Source organism: Balaenoptera acutorostrata, chromosome 20, assembly GCF_949987535.1.
Source record: "Balaenoptera acutorostrata chromosome 20, mBalAcu1.1, whole genome shotgun sequence".
NCBI lineage: Eukaryota > Metazoa > Chordata > Mammalia > Artiodactyla > Balaenopteridae > Balaenoptera > Balaenoptera acutorostrata.
Window position 1 is genome coordinate 42100991 of NC_080083.1, and position 22367 is coordinate 42123357.

General features: G+C 45.2%; 3 protein-coding genes across 5 annotated transcripts; 2 read left to right on the forward strand and 1 right to left on the reverse strand.

Moving 5' to 3' along the window:
• The first annotated feature begins 1426 nt into the window (after positions 1-1426).
• Positions 1427-12632, forward strand: BECN1 (beclin 1). Of its 3 annotated transcripts, XM_007177715.3 has the most exons (14): positions 1427-1561; positions 1872-2000; positions 4236-4303; positions 5191-5249; positions 5703-5771; positions 5922-6012; positions 6119-6255; positions 6416-6610; positions 7512-7658; positions 8932-9081; positions 9593-9653; positions 10103-10245; positions 10986-11127; positions 12270-12632. In XM_007177715.3, the coding sequence occupies exons 2-14, from the start codon at positions 1874-1876 to the stop codon at positions 12294-12296; spliced, it is 1416 nt and encodes a 471-aa protein (XP_007177777.1). In that variant the 5' UTR covers positions 1427-1561; positions 1872-1873; the 3' UTR covers positions 12297-12632. The 3 variants fall into 3 exon arrangements, with proteins under 3 accessions (XP_007177777.1, XP_007177779.1, XP_007177775.2); XM_007177713.3 differs by lacking the exons at positions 1427-1561; positions 12270-12632 and adding an exon at positions 1571-1723 and having other exon boundaries at positions 10986-11791; XM_007177717.2 differs by lacking the exons at positions 5703-5771; positions 12270-12632 and having other exon boundaries at positions 1428-1561; positions 10986-11791.
• On the reverse strand, positions 11213-20501 carry CNTD1 (cyclin N-terminal domain containing 1). The gene is made up of 7 exons (XM_007177719.3): positions 20173-20501; positions 16489-16564; positions 16071-16239; positions 14831-14993; positions 14195-14339; positions 13146-13242; positions 11213-12578 (listed from the first exon to the last, which is right to left on the reverse strand). The coding sequence occupies exons 1-7, from the start codon at positions 20339-20341 to the stop codon at positions 12384-12386; spliced, it is 1014 nt and encodes a 337-aa protein (XP_007177781.2). The 5' UTR covers positions 20342-20501; the 3' UTR covers positions 11213-12383.
• A 182-nt stretch (positions 20502-20683) lies between these two features.
• Positions 20684-21821, forward strand: LOC103014269 (cytochrome c oxidase assembly factor 3 homolog, mitochondrial). Its single transcript, XM_007177766.2, has 2 exons — positions 20684-20936; positions 21289-21821. The coding sequence occupies exons 1-2, from the start codon at positions 20723-20725 to the stop codon at positions 21393-21395; spliced, it is 321 nt and encodes a 106-aa protein (XP_007177828.1). The 5' UTR covers positions 20684-20722; the 3' UTR covers positions 21396-21821.
• The last annotated feature ends 546 nt before the right edge of the window (positions 21822-22367 follow it).

A 22367-nucleotide genomic window follows, 5' to 3' on the forward strand; every position in this document is an offset into this window, starting at 1 on the left:
CCCAACTGGTCTCCCTGCTTCTACCCTTGCCCTCCTTCAGACCATTCTCAAAGTAGTCAAAGGAACCAAGTAAAAAGCAAGTTACTTCATTCTTTCTAATGGTTGCATAGTATTCTGCTGAATGAACAATACCATAATTTATTTAAACAATCCCTATTACTGAAGGAAATTTAGCCGTGAACTTTCTTGTACATCTATATTTGATCACTTGCATATCTATGAGGAAAATTCCTAGAAAGAAATTTTATGAATCAAAGACTATGAACATTTGAATTTTTGAAAGACATTCCCAAATTGACCTCCAAAAAGATTATGCTAGTTTACGCATGGAGTTCCCCAACTGCTCATCAACACTCGATGTTATCAACTGGTTCAGCCTTTACAATCTCATAAATGAGAAATGCTGCCTGACTTGTTTGATTTTCACTGACTTAAGTACAAGTAAAATGAAATATCTTTTAATTTTTTAAATCAACCATTTGTTTTTCTGTGAGCTTTTTCATATTCTTTGCCCATTTCATTACTGGCCTATCGGTATTTTTATTGATTGAATAGACTTCTGTATATTAAGAAAACTTACCTTCTTTCTTATGAGCTGCAACTATTTTCCATATTTTTCTTTCATAACTTTTTTTTACAGTGTCTTTGATAGTTCAGAAAGTTTTAATTTTTGAGTAAAATTCAGTAGTTTCCTTTTCAGCTTCTGATTTTCATGTCATGCTTAGACAGACCTTCTTTACTTCAAGATTATAAAAAATATTCACTCATGCTTTCATCTAGTACCTTTAATCATTGTATTTTTGACACTGAAATTTGTGACTAACTTGGTATAAAGTGAAGTAGAAGATTCAGCTCACCACCATTTACATGGCTCTTTGGCCCCACCCATCACTTACTAAGTAGTTAATTTCCCCACTGATTTGAAATACTAGCTTTATCACATACTAAATCCCCCTGTACACTTGGTCTATTTTTGAACTCTATTCTGTTCCACTGATATTCCTGCACCAAGACAAAAATGGTTTAGTTTTACAATTTCATAATACGTTTCAATATCTGAAGTGTTCGGCTTTCCCTAATTATAATTGAAATTTTAAAATATAAAATGAAACAATAAAGTTTACCTCCTCACTTTCCCCTCTAAGTGTGTCTACCACTCTCTCGGGCGCCCAGCTCTCCCAACGAGAAACTTTAAAAACTAACACAGCAGTGAATAATGAAAGTGGCTCCGCTCTGAAGTGACAAATCTGAAGAAAAGTCACTGCATTAGAAAACGGGAGAGTGTCCTGACTCCCTCCCAACTCGGTCCTTCCACTTCCCCTCGCAACATCAGCCCGCCGGCCGACGCCTGCCGGGATTCCCAGCTCAGCCTCTAGAGATGGCAGCCGGTCGGAAGCGAGTGGACCAAGATTGACTCCCAGAGCAGCTGCAGCCGTCGTGACGTCACGTCCGGTCACGGCGGAAGTCCTCCGCTGGCCGATCGGGAAGTAGCTGAAGGCTGGGCGATGGCAGTCCTGGAGGCCCCGCACCCGGACAGACCCGAGGCCACAGTGCCCCCGCGGTAGGCCGGACCAGGGTGGCGGGCTCCGAGTCCCGAGATGAAGAGCGTCGGGGGCTGAACCGCTACCTTAGAAGGGAACTTGGGAACCCTCACGGCCCCTATTGCAGACCCTCCCTGACTTGGAGCTGTAAACTGCCTTTGCCGGGGCTGCCCCGGAAGCAGGTCCGCCTGGTATCCTACCGCTCCTACAGGGAACGGTGCGGGCGGAGATTTTACCCCTTCACCGTAATAGTTAGGCTGGTGGTAGCCCCGGGCCGGGGGTTCAAGGCCGCCGATTCTCCCTAACATCGTCTCCTTTCCACCGCCGTAGGGATGGAGGGGTCTAAGACATCCAGCAGCACCATGCAGGTGAGCTTCGTGTGTCAGCGCTGCAGCCAGCCCCTGAAACTGGACACGAGCTTCAAGATCCTGGACCGTGTCACCATCCAGGAGCTCACAGGTCAGCGAGACCCTTAGAGGGTGGTCAAGATCGTTGAAAGTGGGCAGCTTTGGAGATGAAGGTCTTAAAGACTGCACATAGCTTGCCACAGACACGCCCTGTGAGCCTCAGAAGTCGCGTCGTCTCTCTGGCTTCTTGTTTTCTTATCGAGAACATAAAAGAATTTTGACACTGTGTGCTTCTGAGAGCTTTCTATAGCAAGGAAAGGTCCTTAGTTTTCTGCTTCTGTTGTTTCAGAGTAAAGGAATATGTACATTTAAAAATAAACGGCAAAAAATAAATAAAATAAAATAAACGGCAATTGTTGAGGACTTATATACCAAGTGCGTTACATGCATTACTTTTAACCCCTATGGAGTAGTACAGTTATACTCCCCTATGGAGTAGTAGTAAAATTATCATTTTATCCATGAGGAATTGAGGCTTAGAGAGGTTAAGTGACTCACCCAGTGGCCAACAGCTGATAAGTAGAGGAACAGAGTCTCAAAGTCCCAAGAAGTGAGATGAAGCTAGAAAAAAAGAAAAGACTGAATAGACAGTTAAAATAAGCTCATGGGTCTAGAGTCAACCTGCTTAGATTTAAATCCTGTCATTTACTAGCTGAATGGCTTTTTGCAAGTTACTTCATCTCTCTTAACCCTGGTCTCTTGGTTTTCTTTATCTGTAAAATGTAAAACAATCTCAAGGTAGTTGTAAGGATCAAATATGACAGACCATAAATACTTAAGAATATGCTGGGGAAAAGTACTCAGTAAATATTAACTATTATTATTAATACCTGATTTTTCTTCTCTGAGGGGAATTATCTCTTTAATATATTTTAAACTTTTTATTATGAAAAATTTCAAACATACAGTCAAGAGAATAGCATAGTGAACTCCCTTGTATCCATCATCCAGCTTCAACAATTAGCTACATCCTGCCATTCTTGTTTTCTCTATACCTCCATTCACCTCCCATCTCCACTCAGTTACTTTGCTCTTTACTTCCTTTTTTTTTTTAAGGTAAATTGTCATGAATTGACAATTTTTAATTGTCAAGTTTTTTGGTTTTTGGCCACACCGTGCAGCATGTGGGTTGTTAGTACCCCAACCAGGGCTGGAACCCGCGCCCACTGCAGTGGAAGTGCGGAGTCTTAACCACTGGACCGCCAGGGAAGTCCCTAATTGTCAAGATTTATACATTACAAATCTTAGCTTTTTTTTTTTGGCTATGCCACACAGCCTGTGGGATGTGGGATCTTAGTTCCCCAACCAGGGATTGAATCTGGGCCCTTGGCAGTGAGAGCGCGGAGTCCTAACCACTGGGCCGCCAGGGAATTCCCCTTAGCTGTATGTTTTTGACAAGTGTATGCACTCATGTAACTTAGATTTCCATTGTGATGTAGAAAGCTTTCATCTTCCCAGAAAGTTCTCTCATGTTCCTTCCCACTTATTCTGAGGGAAAGGGGATATTAACTTTTGTTATGGAAAACTTCAAAGTTTATGATGAACCCCCATGTACTCATCACTGATCTTCAACAATTATCCATACAAGGACTTCCCTGGTGGCGCAGTGGTTAAGAATCCGCCTGCCAATGTAGGGAACACGGGTTCGAGCCCTGGTCTGGGAAGATCCCACATGCCACGGAGCAACTAAGCCCGTGTGCCACAACTACTGAGCCTGCGCTCTAGAGCCTGCGAACCACAACTGCTGAGCCCATGTGCAACAGCTACTGAAGCCCGCGTGCCTAGAGCCCGTGCTCCGCAACAAGAGAAACCACTGCAATGAGAAGCCCGCGTGCCACAGCAAAGAATAGCCCCCGCTCGCCGCAACTAGAGAAAGCCCGCGTGCAGCAACGAAGACCCAACACAGCCAAAAATTAATTTATTAATTAATTAAAATTATCCATCCATATTTAACCATGTTTTCATCTACAGCCCCATCCATTCCCCTCCCACCCCAAATTATTTAGAAGCAAATCCCAAACATATAAATACCATAAATATTTTAGTAAGTATTTTTGAAAGGTAAGGTGTCTCTTTAAAGACATAATCATACCATTATACTGGAAAAAATTTAACAATCCCTTAATCCAATTTAATGGGTGTAAGGGAAAAAAGACAACAGATTCTTCTTTGTATAAATTGTACTTTAAGAAAAAGGTGGAGGATATTTCTGATTCTTATACTGTCGTACATGCTTCTGCTCTGAGAAGACTCTTTCTGAAAGCTTCGATATTTTCCTTGCTCTTAGCTCCATTACTTGCCACAGCCCAGGTGAAACCAGGAGAGACCCAGGAGGAAGAGGCTAACTCAGGAGAGGTATGAAAACACTGGAATGCAAGGTGGATTTCTGCAGGGTACTTGGTGCTCTTAGAGCCCCCAGATGTTTCGGATCTCTGGTTAACATGAGACGTTCTGCATGATCAGGCCACTGTGGATCATTGGGGACACAGAAGTGCACCTGAGGTCACAGGGTTGCTGAATGAGGCCTCCATTCAAAAATGTGAAGAGAGGCTCTTCTTTATTTGAAGTGGAATTATAAGCCATTATAGGTGGGAGATGGGATGACCTGGATACACAGGTCATCCCAGGGCATTCCTGGTTTACCTGGTGTTGTCCTAGCTAATTATTAATATCCACTCCTCTCTAGTCTCAAAAGTATCTTGGTTTGGACATTGAATTGTGTGATTACACTAGTTAGAAAGGGTTGTCAGTGTTAGAGAATGTGTAATTTTTTTAAACGTGATAACATGAGTGATAATTTTCATTGTCAGAGATCAATGTCATAAGATTTTGATCACATATAAGTTATATCAAAGTATGGAAAACACGAAGTATCTACTTTGTTCTATGCCATGGTAAACTTCATTGCAGTCTGCTCTGGCTTTTTCCTTGTGCCATGATTTAGGGCATTCTCTCCCCTACCTTGACTGGTAAATGCAAATATAATAGAGTATCACATGGTTAGGAAATGCTGTTCCCCACAAAAAATCAAATGGGACTTGGGGTTTGTCTGTACCAAGCGTCCTTTCTTAGTGCAAGTATCCAAGGATTGGCTATATAACACCCATTTCTTAAGTCTCTGTGGTTTCTCAAGTCTTGTAGTTATCAATCAAGGGTAAAGCCAAATAGTTCTGAGGCCACTGGGGAAATAGACTCCATCTCTAAGCTGCCAGGATTCTAATGCTCTCTTATTTCCTCCCCAGGAGCCATTTATTGAAACTCGCCAGGATGGTGTCTCTCGCAGATTCATCCCCCCAGCCAGGTGCCTACTACTCCTCAGCCCCCTGTTCCTTGCCAAAGGCCAGTAGAATTTTAATTAAACCCAGAATTGAGACCTGGAGCCAGGTGATGAAGATGAATCATCACCTAGCCTTCTGGCTCTTCCAGAAAAGACATATTCCCTTATACCTGGCCCATCACTTTCCAGTATTGATTGAGTTTTTCCTGTAGCCATTCACACAGTGGGAAAGGACAATATCCCTCATGATGAAGAATTGAGAAAAGTTGAGAGCGTGATTGACTAATAAAAGAGATGGGCCCTTGAAAAGTTTTAAGGTAGCAAATGTTGTTAGATGTTCAGGTTCTTAGTTATTGATGCATGTGAAGGTGGCTGGCAAGGGGTGTAATATTAAGAAATGGTCTTTCCTGATTCTCCTTACTTTTCTGCTATAGACACACACATATCAGTTTTTGATGCCCCGTCTCCCCACCTTAGTCCATCCAGGCCAACCTTCGTGCTGAGTGTCCCTGTGGAAGACCAGCATGGCCTTCCCTTGGGAGAGAGGTACCCTTGGGAGGTCAGTCGGGCTAGGAGTGGGTATGTGCCTTGAGGGCCCTCAGCCGGTGCTTGAGAGTCTCTGCCACTGGCACTGCAGTAGGTGGAGGAGGCCTCTCTGCTCCCTCATGAGGCCCGTGGGCGGGGGGCTGTCTGCAGGATGATGTCTACAGAAAGTGCCAACAGCTTTACTCTGATCGGGGAGGCATCCGACGGTGGCACCATGGAGAACCTCAGCCGAAGACTGAAGGCAAGTCTGCCTCATTCTGGTGTCAGGCAGTGGGCCTGGCTGGTAGAGGGGGTGCCTGGGCAGGTAGCATGGGGCAGGCCCTACCCTGACTCTCCCACACTTCCAGGTCACTGGGGACCTTTTCGACATCATGTCAGGCCAGACAGATGTGGATCACCCACTGTGTGAGGAATGCACAGATACTCTTTTAGACCAGCTGGACACTCAGCTCAACGTCACTGAAAATGAGTGTCAGAACTACAAGTGAGTACCTCCAGAGCCTGGGCCCGGGAACGGAGCTCTGAATCTTAGAGCTCTCACTGCTCTGGGGCTGCGTGGCCCTTACCCAGGAGCTGTGCTCCACACAGATAAAAGGAATAACAGTTTCCCTCTGATAAGCTTTCCCTGCCTGTGTCCTTGGCAGACGCTGCTTGGAAATCTTAGAGCAAATGAATGAAGATGACAGCGAACAGCTCCAGATGGAGCTAAAGGAGCTGGCATTAGAGGAGGAGAGGCTGATCCAAGAGCTGGAAGATGTGGAAAAGAACCGTCAGATAGTGGCAGAAAATCTCGAGAAGGTCCAGGCTGAGGCTGAGAGGTTGGATCAGGAGGAAGCGCAGTGAGTGATCACCCTGTTCTTCTACCTTCCTGCCCTCAAGGCTCCAGGAGCGGACATGGCTTCCAGCTGAATGTGTCTGATTAGTTTGTAAACTGCAGTGAGCTGTCATTCAGCAGCATGTCTGCTCTGGATCCTGCATATTGTTTCCAGGCCCTGTTTCTAGAGGTTGGTTGGGAGGATTACGTATGAAGGGTCAGCATGATTAAGTGGCAAAAGCGTTGGTTAAACAGAGAGCCGAGAACCAGGCCTGTAGTCACAGCTCTGTCCTGTAGGGACCTGGGCTCGTCTGGCTGAGTCAGCCACTGAACCCGGCATACTCCTCTGGAGAGATGAGCCTGTTGGCCCACGTTCGTTCTTTTCCAGCTCAGGAATTTCAGTGGTGCTCTTGACCTGAGAGAACCCTCTGTCTAGTGGAGGAGGCAGTGTCCACAGTAACTAAGGGTGGGCAAGTGAAAGACATTGAACAAAGTTAATTTTTTCATGGGATAGTGTAACAAGTTCCATTAGAAATGATGTATACTAACCATTTAAAAGTTAATAAGGATATAGAGGTGAAGTGATAGACGCTCAATTATGGCCAATTCAGGGAAGAAACCACCATTGACTAACTCACCTTGTTTCTGGAAAAGATCAGAAATCCAAGAGGTGTCTGGTCCTGGTTTGGGAGAGTCCTATTTTCCTCCCCGTTTTCCATATGGGCAGCTGGTATTTGAGACATTTCTGTTCCTCCCAGGCAAAACATCTAGGGCAAGTATGTTCCTGTGAGTGCGATCTTTGCCAAACGTAAAAGATGCTGTAACTAGAAGTGACCATAAACACTAGAAGAAATCATTAAGGGGGGTGGTGGGAGAGAAATTTTAGCCCCCAAACAGCCTTTCATGGTCACCTTGGCTGTTCACAGGTATCAAAGGGAATATAGTGAATTTAAACGACAACAGCTAGAACTGGATGATGAGCTGAAGAGTGTAGAAAACCAGATGCGTTACGCCCAGATGCAGCTGGACAAGCTGAAGAAAACCAACGTCTTTAACGCAACCTTCCACATTTGGTAATGAGGGTTGGAGGGTGAGGAGCGTCTGGGAAGCACCACGTACCTGGACGTTAGCTGCTGGCTGCTACACCAGGGTGCCCACTTCCCACGGAATAGGGGTCTGTGTCATTTTCACCCCATCTAGGTTTCTTTCACTCCTTGTGACGGGATAGGCACAGTCAGGGGATTGGAATTCTAGAGCTTGGTGACTTCCATTCTTCCAAGGAAAGGGAAAGATTGGAGCTCTCCAGCTACGTGAAAATCTGGTCATCTGCCTGGTGCTGATTTCTTGACCCCCGGGGTCATTTGTTTATTCATTTATTTGACATTTTATCCATTTCAAATGGTATCTTTTGAGCATCTACTGTGTGGTGGCACTGTGCTAAGCACGAGGAAGGCAACAGCAAGCAATATCCATTTTGCTTGGGCGAGATGGCTCGGTAACAGGCACTTGTAATGCAGTGTGGTCATGGTGAACCCTGGGTGCTGTGAGAACACATAAGGGCACTTTACCCAATTTGAGGAGGCTGCGTGGAACGATTCCCCCAGAGGAGGTTGATGTTTAAGCTGAGATATGGAGTATAAGTCTGCAGAGGAGGGGGGTTGTTCCTGGCAGAGAGAACATCACGTGCAAAGAAACAGAGGAAAGTGGGAGTGGTAATCTCCCACTGAACTGAACGGAGCTTATTGTGACTGGAGATTGAGGGTGAAGCAGAGAACGACAGGATATGAAACTGGAGCGTTACCAATTCCTAAAGGATCTTGTAGGCCTCATTAAGGGATATGGACTTTGTCCAAAAGGCAGTGGGAGCCACTGAAGCATTTTAGTCAGGAAAGTGACATGAGTACAGTTGCATTTGTGAATGATGGCTTTACCTGTAATGTGAGAAATGACTTGGGGTAAGAGGGCAAGATTGTTGGTAAGGAAACTTGTCAGTAGGAATCTAAACAGGAGAGGGTAGAGTCATAGCATTGAGTCTGAAGAGAAGTGGGCAGATTTAAGAGGTTTAGGAGGTAGACTCAACAGAGCTTGGTGGTGTTGGGGGGAAGGGAGCTGAGAGAGAGAGCATTCAAGGATGATGCCCAGGTTTCTACTTTGGCGTCTGAGCAGCAGGGAGAAAGATGATGACTCACGTTTTAGACATGTGTTTAAAGAACCAAGTAGGGCTTGGATATATGAATCTGGAGATAAGGAGAGAGATTTATGCCAGGTTTTAGGTGAGAGCAGGAAATTTCAGAATTTGCTAAGTTTTAAATTCTGTCTGTATTTTTCCCTGCCCTTCTCCTGTAGGCACAGTGGACAGTTTGGCACAATCAATAACTTCAGACTGGGTCGCCTGCCCAGTGTCCCCGTGGAATGGAATGAGATCAACGCTGCTTGGGGCCAGACAGTGTTGCTGCTTCATGCCCTGGCCAATAAGATGGGCCTGAAATTTCAGAGGTAAGAAATGTAGTTCTTTCTTGAGTGTGGTGTGTCTGTGATATAATCTCTATCTCCCACCTGGTACTCTTGTCCACTATGGCAAGAGCCCTTGCTCCCAACGAACTGGGAGTATTCTGTCCATGGAGACTGTCTGCTTCTGGTTTTCCCCTCACCACAGGCCCTTTCCAATGACTGAGCAGTCCTCGAACTGCACAACCACAGCAGTGGTCCCCAACTTCCTGTCTCCATAACCTTAGTGTTCCTAAAGCTGTTTTTCAGTTTTTGTTTCTAAATCTAAACCAGGACATACATGCATCCATAAAAGGCCCCCAGATAATTATCTAATAAATGTAGTTTGTTTGGGAAACGAAACCTTTTAAACATGGAGCCCATGGGGAGGTGAGAGAGGAGTGGAAATAATAATAGAGGTCCTCGGGTAGCTGAAGACTGAAAATCACTGGGTTATAACGTCCCAGTAATCACTTTAGGAGGAGTCCTGTATCCATCTCTGTCTGCATCTCCATTTTAGGTATCGACTTGTTCCCTATGGAAACCATTCGTATCTGGAGTCTCTGACAGACAAATCTAAGGTACCCAGGAAGGTCCACTTTCACTGGAATACAGAATCCTTGTACCTCCTAATGGAATGGTTTAGTTTTGATAATGGCATTATTTAGCTTCTTTCTTAGACTGAGATATCTCATGTTGAGCCAATGTCTGGTTCAATGTCCTATCTAGTTCAGGATTAGCTCTTTGGGGCCTGTAGAGAAAATTAAATTTTTACAGTTGTTGAGAAGGGATATGGGCAGATCAGAGGAGAATGTGTGCACCAGGATGGGGAAGGCATCACTGGGCGGTAGATGTTTAATACATTTCCACTGATGGTGAAACAGTTTCAGGTGCATTGTTATTTGCCCAAGGTTACTGTTGCCAGTGGAATACAGACATAACATGACTTGAGAGATTGATAGGATTGGGAACAATCTCCGGTAGCCTGTGTTAGGGCCACACCTATAGCCAGTTCTCTTTTCTCGGGCAGGAGCTGCCGCTGTACTGTTCTGGGGGGCTGCGGTTTTTCTGGGACAACAAGTTTGACCACGCAATGGTGGCTTTCCTGGACTGTGTGCAGCAGTTCAAAGAAGAGGTTGAGAAAGGCGAGACACGTTTTTGTCTCCCTTACAGGTCAGTATCCCCCGGTGCTGAATGAACCTAGAGCAGGACCAGAGTGAGCAGAATTGAAGGGACAGTAAGGATGGAGGCAAAACTAGTACACATAGTGGGAAAGCAGAAAATGGAGTAAGATCACATTGACACTGATGGGCAGAGACTGATCCAACACTGCAAACAGGACAGAATGTAACCACCTGGTCCCTGGAGAAAAAGAATGTTGACTTAGATGGTGTGGGGGATTTCCTTGGTGCAGAGCTCAAGCCTGCTCTCCAATTTCAGGGAGGTTTTTCCCTTACACCCTTGGAAATATACAGGAGTGCTTCCTTTGATCAAATTTTGTAGGAGCCCAGAGATGGATGGACACCTTAGTTAAGAGAGTAAGGCTGAGCTGCTTCCATCACCCCAAAACAAAGCATTTCTTTTCTCCTGCCTCCCTTCTCTCCCCATAAGTGAGGAATGCCTAGGAAAACAGTGAGGAGTACTGTAACCGTCACTTACCCTCTGCTCCAGGCTTCTCATCTGTTTGGGGGTGTGTCTTGTCCCTGTACTCTGCAATGACAATGAGGCTCTTGTGACAGCCTTCTTGATATTGGGCTTTCAAGCAAATCCAAAATACACTACCATTCCTTGCCAAGAGTTCTTTAGTAGATAAAATGACGTGAATGGTCCCATGATCAAGTCCCTGCCCATTTGCCTGAACTGACTTAACTCGGATCTCAGTTACTAATGAGTTCTGCTGTGTTCATTTGCAGGATGGATGTGGAGAAAGGCAAGATTGAAGACACAGGAGGCAGCGGTGGCTCCTATTCCATCAAAACCCAGTTTAACTCTGAGGAACAGTGGACAAAAGCTCTCAAGTTCATGCTGACGAATCTTAAGTGGGGTCTTGCTTGGGTATCCTCACAGTTTTATAACAAATGACTTTCTTTTTTCCTTAGGGGTTTGTTTGCCTTAAAGGCTTTAAATTTTGTTTTGTGTGCAAAAAAAAAAAAAAGGGTTAAATTAAATTCGGGTACTATTAAACAGCACATGTTTACAAATACCAAAAAAGAAAAAAAATCCACAAAAGCCACTTTATTTTAAAATATAACAGATACTTTCCAGAGCTACAACATGCCATGTATAGTAACTGGCCTTTGTCACAGTTTTGACTCTTAACCCCATGCCTTCCTTTCCCTTTGTCCCCGCAAAACAACTAATTTAAGTTTGCTTTTTTTTTTTTTTTAAACTGAGTTGAATTGAGATTGATGTGTTTTCACTGGATTTTATCTCTCTCAACTTCCTGCACTTAGAATATGAAATAGAAACTTTTGTCTCCACTGAGACTACAAGATGTGTGAGATGCACAGTTGGATAACGTGAGAAAATGACATGTAAGCTTTGGTCACCATGTGAGGTGATCAGAAGCTTGAAATTTAACACTTCTCACTTGATTCTAGTACTGAATGCCTGCTCTGCTCTGTGTTAGAGATATGAAATTGTGTTTGATACTGTTTGAGACCTCATGGAGAGATTTAATTATTTGTAATAAAAGGTTTACTGCAGTCTGATAACTGCCCAGAGGTGCACTGTTGGGTTTTTCTTTAACTAGAATAGAGTACTTTGTATTCTGGGAGAATTGAGTTCAAGTGCAGGTATGTGGAAAGTCTGTTGAAACATGTTTAGAGATGGGTGTTAGTTTTTTAAAAAGACTTTAATGAAAAGTAGACAGCTGTAGAGAAAGCCCTATTTGTGTAGCTCTCAGTAACAGAACAGAGATGTTTAACTTTAAGGGGAAATAAAGGCTACCTCCTTGATGCTCAGTCAAGGTCACCCAGATGGTCTCAGTTTTTGAGCCCCTGGTTAATACTAATCTCCATGTCTGATGTTCTCCCTTAATAAAATGAACAGTTAAGAGGAAAGCCATAAATATCTTGTTAAACGAAAATAAACTAATTTCACTGAAATTCTAATATCTTGTCCCAGCTCTTGGACATTTTCAGTCTGGTACGACGAAAAGGACATGCTTATTCACCTTAACTCTTTCTCTGATGCAGAAAAATAAGCATCAAGTTGGAATATAAAACACAGCTCAGAAGATACTTGGAACTCCTGTACCCTGAGTATGAAAGTAAGGAAAGGGAGAGATGAGTGCAGTGACAGAAGGCTGTTTATTTTGGGTGGATTCCGCCTGCCTCATGTGTTGGAGAAGTAGCAGCCCTCAGTGCTCCGGCCACCAGGTGGGGAGGAACAGGCCGCTGTCGACCTGGAGTGCTGGCTCCCACGCTGTGAGTCAGGATTGCATAAGAGAGTTCGGCAATGCTCTCCAAGGCAATGCCAGTGATGCTTTGCAAATGCCCCGCAACCTTCAGAAACAGAGACGGATTTCTTATTACTAAATAAACATGTGTTAGTGCACAGACACATTGCTGGGGCTGTTTTCTCAAGCCAAATGTAAATTTTTTCATTTCTCTGAGCTTACAGAGAAGATTAAATCCAGATCCCAGTGTTTGCCGATGGCCAAATTACACTAGGATACCTTTGCCCTGATAGTGTTAGCATGGAAAGTTTCTGGTAGACATTTCCCTCTGCTGGAGATAAATTTTGTGAAATATGAGAGGGATATTTGGGTCTTGACATTTTTTCTATTTGGGAGGATACACTTATTGGACTCTAACATAGTAGCAGATTATCATAATGGGACATGAACAAGCTGAACTTGGGCCTCCATTTCCAGTTTCATAAGAGGAAAACTGGAGAACATTTTTCAGTCCCACCGTAGTTTTTTCTCTCCCAAATCCTGCTCATTCATCCTAATCCTGGGTCTTGGCACTTACCTTTTATAGCTTGTCTTCTGTTTTCCTTTAACTGAGGGGAGAATGCTTTCTATTAAATGAATTCTGACCATGCCGGTCCTGCTCAGTGGTGCATACCTGGCTCCAGCACGCATGGTTTTGGATGAAAGCACTTGCTGCAATGATTCCTACTGCCAACAGCATGAAGTCTTCCTTCACGGAAGTAAACTTTTCCCTAAGTGATTAAAACCATATTAATTTTGGAGCTAGAATGACACTTGATCTTCCAAATCCTAGGGTTATGGGACTTCAACTATGAGTTATGTTGATCATGGAATTTTTATAGATGGAAAGAAATGGTCAAATAATAGCTAATTGATTCCCTCTTCCAACCTCCCCCAACTCAGCGGATTAAAACATGAGCCTCCTGTCTGAATGGTTTACGGACCTTTTGTTGTTCCATCTGTCTCCCTAACAAATGTAACTGTGAGGCTTTTTACCATTCTGACTTTACAGTAATCAAACACTTTTGTCCAAGTTGCAACCCTGTGACTGGCTTTTTTTCCTAAGTGGCTATAAAAGCAGTTCAGTAATCTAAAATTATAAGCAGCTATAAAAGAAGAACTAGGAATGAAAGTATGTTAATTACTAGAAGTCATTTAAATTTTAAAAGTAAAAGCCTTGGGCTTCCCTGGTGGCGCAGTGGTTGAGAATCTGCCTGCTAATGCAGGGCACACGGGTTCGAGCCCTGGTCTGGGAAGATCCCACATGCCGCGGAGCAACTGGGCCCGTGAGCCACAATTACTGAGCCTGCGCGTCTGGAGCCTGTGCTCCGCAACAAGAGAGGCCGCGATAGTGAGAGGCCCGCGCACCGCGATGAAGAGTGGCCCCCACTTGCCACAACTAGAGAAAGCCCTCGCACAGAAACGAAGACCCAATACAGCCATAAATAAATAAATAAAAATAATTTAAAAAAAAAAAAAAAAAGTAAAAGCCTTTGGGGTTTTGCTGATTGGGCTCAGTCATCCATCCAAACAACATACTGGATATTAATTAGAACAAGATAACCCATGCAGGTTATCTGTGGACTGGGTGCCTTGCTAGGTAAATTCCATTTCCCAAGTTCTTGTGGTATGTTACCGACTCCCTGTTTCTGGAAGGAGCCTACAGTAAAGGAGTTGCCTTACCCTTGCAGCTGACTGGGTGTGGAGTTCTCGATTGAAGCCCTCAGCAGGCTCTCATATACAGGTTCATGGAGAAGATAGACTAGGTCAAGTAGGGTCAGGCAGGTTGCATACAGCTGTGTGGCTGGCACCAAACAGCCGTTGTATCCTAGATGGAGTATGCGCATGGTAAAGAGCATTATGTACCCTCTTCTCTGATCATAATCACAGTTGTCATGTGACACAAAGCTGTTGAGCTGCTCATGTGCTTCCTGGTTGCCGTGTTCCACTGTAAGAAACCTCTGTAGCTGGAGGTCGATTTTAAAGGACAAAGGGAGAGGTAGAAAAACCTCCAGCTACAGTATATATACAACTGGAGTGTATTTGTTTGTTCCCCTCTTATCTCACGCCTCTCTACAAAGTCAACTCTTTGATGCTACAATAAGAGTGTGCTTAATGAGGCCAAATACAAACCACGTGCGGAGACTGGCGTTTGTTTCCCTGACAAGTACTAGAGGAAACTACTTTCCTCAGTCAATGCGCGCTTCCTGCTGTTCCTCATTGGCAGGTTCTGCCCACTGCCCTCAAACCCCTAGGCACATTCTTACTGCCTTCTATGGAAGACTCCAACCCACATGCCCGACACACTTAATAAAGTACCTAAAACCTCCAAGAGCATCTCCACATATGCCAGGGGAGTAGGCAGATTGATTTGGAAGTTCAGGGACTTCAAAACATCAAGCTCTGACTCCAGCAGTTCTTCTTTAGTGTGTAGATACCCTAGAGCCTGGAGGAAATTCAGGACTGTAACGTTGCTGATTTTCTGAGCAAAGAAAACCAAAACAGAGTGAAAGAGCAGGGTGTCAGAATAGAGGTCATACATCTTGGCATAGTAAACAAAGCCCTTCACAATCCAGTCCATGCCTTTATCTCATCTTCTCTCTTGGTAATTCCCCCTTACACTCTACACTTGTCATATAGAATTACTTGCACTCCCCAAACCCACATGCTCTCCAAGCCTCTACACATGCTCTTTCCTGTATGTGGATCTCCCTCCTCACCCCCAACACCCCCAACACCCCCACTGCTCTCCTTACCTCTTCTCCCTCTTTCCTTAGGATCCACCCATCTCCCCCACCCTCCCCTGCAAGAAGTCTTTTTCTCTATTGGTTAAAGTGCACGTACCAGGGACTTGCCTGGTGGCGCAGTGGTTAACAACAGGTGGAAGATAATAAATATTCTGTTGTTTGTTCCCCAAAAAAAGTCATTTTCTCTAAATACACTTCCTTGACTCTCCAAGGCTGATTAGGTATATTTAGAGCCCTCTGTATTTACACTAATCAGAACACTTGCTCACATTATTTGCCTGTGTGTCTTCTCCCATTAGGTAATAAATTCTTTGAGAGCACAGACAATATTTTTACTCTTGTAGCCATGGCACCTAGTGCAGCATCTGGCCATAGAAGACAATAAATATTTGTTGAATAAATGATACTATACAGACATCGCATAGTGATGTGGAAACATTTTATCCTTTATAAATGTAATAGTTTGCCTTTAATACTAATAGGTATGTTGGCAATTCAGGCACCTTAACTGTCCTTGAGTCCAAGGGGAGGAAAGGTGACCTGTATGAATGATGGCATCCGTCCAGCAATTATACTTTGGGAACAGAACTTCAGACTATTTAATAACTGCTTCTGTGTGACTCGTGTGTGTGTGTGTGTGTGTGTGTGTGTGTGTGTGTGTTTAGGAGGTATGCTTAGGAAGCATAATTACACTCCGGAATTTCTGCATGAGTAGTATCACCTAGCCTAGGAGTGGGTTTCTCAAAGCCACCTTTGTATGAACTGGTTTCTCTCTAACACTCAGGTGCCCACGCGCAACCCCAGCTCCTTACTTTGTAGTGGAAGGAAAGTTTGCTTGCCAGCTGAACACATGACACAAGACGCAGAATAAACTTGTTGAAAAGCTGCTCTTTCAGAGCCCTCCAATTCTGAGGCTCTGTCTTCTCTCTCAGCTGGATTGAGGCTTGCCTGCAGATGTTCTCTGCCTGCTTAATCATAAACCTATAAAGAAGGGAAAGGGGAAGGGAAACAATCCAACTCAAACTAAATGGAGTTTGTGCTTCAAACCATGTTACACCTCATCTTCTCCAATATCAATCGCTGGCTAAAAAATTTTACATTTGCAAGAAAAAGAGGGTGCAAACCAGGTCTCATGGTAAGGGGCAACTAGCTTTTTTTTTTTTAAAGGTCTGGGTACATTAGGCATTCTGAGAGGTACCCCTCACAAAGGCCTTATGCTCAAGGCTTTACCTTTCTAGGATTTCTACAGCCTGGTAGCTCACGGATTTCTCCAGACACCATTGTTCAGACAGGAGAAAAACAAACTCTGCCAAAACAGGAAAGAAGACCTTAATTCATAAGGTGCAACCAAAACGACTCTGTGAACTCTTGGCGTTGTGTAAAAGCCATGATGGGGCCCAGGGAAGAGGGTCAGGAGGTGAGAAAGATGAGACGGAAACAACCCAAGCTGAACCTGTTTCCCTTTGTTGCCAATAGGCAAATGAGAGGCATGAAAAGGAGGCTGACTGCGTGCAAAAACAAAGGCTTACTGAGCCCCCTCAGGGCCCCTTGAGCCTTCCTATGGGTCTCAGCTGATAAAAGGCTTGGCCAGCTACACACAAACAAACCAGCTGGTCTAGTTGGCCTTTACACCATGCTGGGAACCTCCAGCTTCAAGAGAGATTCTTGGATGGATAAAAACCCTAACCCCTATATTCTGTTTTCAGTGGAATGTTGATAGGAACAGAAAGGTCCCTCCTGGAGCTTTGATATTCTTTATAACACTGTTTGTTTAGTAACCACCCACTGGAGAACTCCCATTGCTTTACAAACACAATTCACCTTACAGCTGGACACCACTTATCCACCACCAGTTTGTTGGGTAAATCTGTGGTGGCTGAGCCTCTCCCCAGGAGCAAGCTTGTTACTCTGAAGTGGCTTGTTTGGAAGCAGCATCCCCTAAATCAGGGAACATAGCCCAACTTGGGTGGGGGAAGTCATTGGGAAGGTGGGAAGGGTAAGATACCTTGGCAAGATTTTAGGCTGCCTGTGTTTCTCTTTGAAAGAACAGCCCCAGATAGAATTCTATTTAGTTAGCAATATCATTAGAGGGTGGAAACAAGGATAAACGTTAGTTCTCAAAGCTCCTGCAGAACTAGGAACTTCTAGCATTGATCAGCAAAGAATTACATATAGTCAAATTTCCATTACCATATGTCATCAGAGAAAATCTGACTTAGAGGAAAAAAAATCTGTAAAAGTTAAGCTAGTACAAGACAGTTTAACAATCTACTTGACAGAGGTTACACATAGATACATGTACAAAACCTTATCATTACAGCGGCCAAAGCTCTGCTAACAGTGTCCAATGAAGAAGATAATTAGTTTGAGCAATTAAGCAAAGTATCCTAGAACACATAATGTGTGTTATTAGCCAGTCCTTTTATTTGCTGGAACTTAGGTTTTATTTCTTTGTTTTCGTGTGTGTGTGTGTGTGTGTGTGTGTGTGTGTGTAGTTGTTTGGTTTTATTTTGTTTTTGATCTGAATCACCTGGGCAATTGTTTCTATTTTCCATTTTAATTTGCCGAGAAAACAGTTTGGGTTAGGTGGAATGGATGAGGGTTACACCTCTCTCCTGCTACTGGCTCCACCTCCGTACAAACATACTCAGATCTATTAACTAAAAGACCCTCCCCTTCTATTCTCTTAAGCTAGGGCTCTATCTCTCTAGCTTCCATGACTGTGAAATTTCTTGAAAGCCTAGCTTACACCTGCTGCTTCCACTTCATCATTCACTCCCTAATGTTCTGCAATTTGGCTTCTATTTTTTACAACTTGCTGAAATGATTGTCTCAAAGGTCAGAAAATACATCCAAATTGTTAAATATCATGGCCCTTTGGCAATCATCATTCCTGGTGTTCATATCTGTGAAGTATCTGAAATTGCTGACCATGAAACTCTCCTCTTGCTTCCAAAGGTCTCTAGGTTCTGTTCCTAACTCCCCAACCATTCCATTTATTTCCTTCATGACTCTTCCTCCTACTCCACTTTTCTGAACACAAAATGTCTCCCAAGGAACTGTACTGGACCCGCTTCTCTTCTCTCCCTCTAGGAGCTCATCCTCTTCCACAGTTTCAACAGTATCATTATGGAGAGAACTCCCAAACCCTTATCTCTAGTTTGACCTCTCTTCTGACTTACTCTTTAAACAGCCTGCCAGAAACCTTCCTCTAGATGTCCCACAAGCACTTGAGACTCAGTAGGTCTCAAATCAAAGCTATTTTCTTGGGCTTCCCTGGTGGTGCAGTGGTTGAGAATCCGCCTGCCAATGCAGGGGACACGGGTTCGGGCCCTGGTCTGGGAAGATCCCACATGCCGCAGAGCAACTAGGCCTGTGAGCCACAACTACTGAGCCTGCGCGTCTGGAGCCTATGCTCTGCAACAAGAGAGGCCGTGATAGTGAGAGGCCCGCGCACCGCGATGAAGAGTGGCCCCCGCTTGCCGCAACTATAGAAAGCCCTCGCACAGAAACGAAGGCCCAACACAGCCAAAAATAAATAAATAAATAAATAAAATTTTAAAAGAAAAGATGACTACTATCTTGAAAAAAAAGAAAAACAAAAACCCAAGCACCCTCTAATGACTAAAAAAAAAAAAAGCTATTTTCTTTCCCAAACAAGTCACATTTCCTCCCGTTTTATTTATTTTAATGTATGTGTGTGTTTCTCTTAATGGCACCACTATATTTCTAGGCTCAACCCTTTGGCATAGTCATCTTCGCCTTCTTCACTTCTTAAAATTCATCCATTGCAGAACCCTAGATTTTACCCTGAAATGTTTTTAATCCAACCTCCCTTGTCATTCCCTCTGCCCTATCACCTAAAAAACTACTCACAAAGACTACACTGGTCTTCCTACCTCCCATCTCTCTTTACTCCAGTCCATCCTTTACATCACAGCCAAAATAATTTTTTCTAAGGCAAAGGTTACAGTTATATCACTCCCATATGAAAAAAAAGAAAAAGACAAAAACAAAAACCCTCAGTGCCTTCTTGTTTTCCTATTAAGTCAGGTATAAACTCCTCACTTTGGCATTCAAAGTTCCACGTGGAATGTCTCCAAACCACTTTCTGGTCTGGATTTCAACTACTCTTCCACAGGCTCTGGCCAACCTGGATGACATGGTACCCACATTCACCCAAAATGTCCCTATTTCCATAGCTTGACTCATGTTATCCCCTTTTAGTAGAACCATGGTCCTGGGAGTTCCCTGGTGGTCTAGTGGTTAGCATTTGGCGCTTTCACTGCAGAGGCCTGGGTTCAATCCCTGGGTGGGGAACTCCCACAAGCCGCCTGGCGCAGCTAAAAAAAAAAAAAAAAAAAAGAGAGAGAGAGAAAGAAACACGGTAAAAAGGAAGGAAAGAAGGAAAGAAGGACGGGAGGAAGACGGTCCGTATCCACCACCTTCACCAGCCAAAATGTTATCCTTCCTTCAGGGTCTACCTCAAATGCCACGATGCCTGGAGGACTCCTTAATTCATCCTACCCCCACCTCACTCCATCTCTCCTTTCAATCCCCATAAAAGCTTGTTTTATCTGGTATGTCACTTATCTAACCATACTTGTACCTAGTCATTTGCAGATTTGTCCTAATACCCTCCAAAGATTATACACATGGTTTGAAAGCGGGGACTAGATCTCTCGTTCATCTTTCTAACCCAGGAAGCAGGGAGAATAAGTACTCTATACGTGTTGAAATAAAGGGTAGGGTGCTGGTGAGTCTTGCTCATCACTGTACCCCCAGCGCCTGGCAAAGAGTAGGTACTAACGAAACTTATTTGAATGAATAAGGGACACTGAATCTCAAGGTCGGTGCCTCAAAGAGAGGTGGCCCAGTCTCCCATAAGCCCAGCTCCCCGGCCTGCATCCCCACCCACGATCCGGGTCTCCCTGAAGCTGCCCATCCGGCCCGCAGACTCCTGCACGGCTTGCTCATTCTGCTGGGCGAAGTGGAGCAGAGCGTCTTCGATTGTCTCTGTGGCAACAGCTCCAAACTGAAAGTCACTGAGCGAGGCCAATCTTGGCCTCACATGTCGGTCCATTTTCAGAACCTTGTTTGTTGCCCCCGACGTCTCGCTGGATCCGTCCCCCTTAGCTTCCCTTCAGAGTCTTCTGCCACACCCTGGATTCTTCGTCCCCTTCCGTGTGCCTGTCCTCCTGGCCTCAAGTCTGACGAAGACTCATTTCCCAGCACAGCCTCGATCCTTCCACAGCCTTTTCCCCGCCCCAACGGACGCGGACCCTTCAGCCAATCGGAAAGCACGGCCTCTTCCCGCCTGCCCCGCCCTTTCCCTTGGGCCGGGAGCCGCACTCTTTGTGAAAGGAAATGCGGACTACATCTCCCAGCGTTCCCTGCGGCGACCATGGACTGCTATTCCCAGCAAGCCCCGCGCCCCGGGAACTGCGGAGGGCGGAGCGGTAACATGGCGGCGCCGGGAGCTGGAGACCCTCTGGATGCTAAGAGCGGAAAGGCCCCCCTGGCCCAGCGCATCGACCCGACGCGGGAGAAGCTGACTCCTGCGCAACTACAATTCATGCGGCAGGTGCAGCTCGCCCAGTGGCAGAAGATGCTGCCACAGCGGCGGACCCGGAACATCGTGACCGGCCTGGGCATCGGGGCCCTGGTGTTAGCAATTTGTATCCGTCTGGACTGTAGACTCAGGGAGACCGCATTTGGGGGCAGGAGAAGGGCAGCAGAGGCGTGTAGGAGTGCAGTGTGGGGGTGGCAGAAAGAGCCCGAGCTGTGAAAGTCTTGGCTACTTGTAACGCTGAGTCAAGCGTTTAAGTGTACCTTACTTTGTCATTTTAAAGGTGCTCTTTTAATATAATTTATTAATGATAACGGAGTCGGGGTCAGGGCTCAGAAGAGCAGAGGGCAGAAGATCGAATCACTGATTTGGGAGGATGAGAGATCAACAAGGGTGGCTGAGCAAGTCTGGGAAAAGGGAATGTGCATTTTCCACGTGGTTTCCTGAACCCACCTCCCCAGATGGTTACACCTTCTACTCGGTGTCCCAGGAGCGTTTCCTGGATGAGCTGGAAGATGAGGCCAAAGCTGCTCGAGCCCGAGCTCAGGAAAGGGCATCAGGACACTGATCCAGATGGGCATCCTGCATCTCCAACCTGCTGGAGTCCCTTCACATGATGGATGATGCCCCACGACCCTGTAGAAATGGAAGCCTGCTCACAGCATTGCTTTCCTTCTTACTAACTTTGGACGATGATAGAGCCCAAGTAACCACGGGTTTGTGCATTTGGCCATTGTCAAGGGAACATGCCCACCTCGCACTCACTGTGTGTGGCCACTGACTCCTTTTCCTAGTTTCCTTGTTCGAGGTATCTGACCTTGGCTTTTCCCAAGCTTTCTGACTTTGTGGTTTATCCCGTTCAGGGTCTGGCTGGGAGGGTGGAGGACAAGAGGTGGGCTCTTAATGGGGGTGAGGGTGGCAGCTCTGTGCAGTGTTGGAGCCTAAAGTGGCAAAAATGGGGTCAGGTTGAGAGCAATAAACTGAGTCATCTCTCTCGGAGTCCAATGAGTGTGTTGGGGCTGACACTTCACGCTGGAACGCTCCACAGGCAGTAGCTGCAGCTGTGGCATGGCCCCAGGGAGCCGTAAATGTTTAACTAGAATTGCTTTTTCCATGAGATCTTTCCACCTGATTTAAGGGAGAGATCGTGGTGGGTCACTGGGCTGTTTGAGACTGAACCAGGTCTTGGGGGGAAGGAAGGTCACTCACTCTCCTGTCCTCTACCCTGAGGAACACACTACTCCAACTTTACTGCCTTTTCCCATCTCGAGAGAGAGAGAGGTAGATGAAGGATGAGGGACAAGCAGCTTTCATTCTTTTAACTTCCACTGGGGCCTGCTTGTGTAGGCCTAAGGTGGGGTCTGGGTGGACTCTTAGCTTGGTCAGGTGGATTATTGACCTTGCAGTTTCCTCATGAACTGCTGGCAGGAAGCCAGAAGGCTGTGCTCCACCCCTGCCTCCCGTTGTGAAACGGGAATTCCTTGTAAATCCTCCCCTGCCTTACCCCCAGTTCCTAAGGCCCGACATACAAATTCACCAG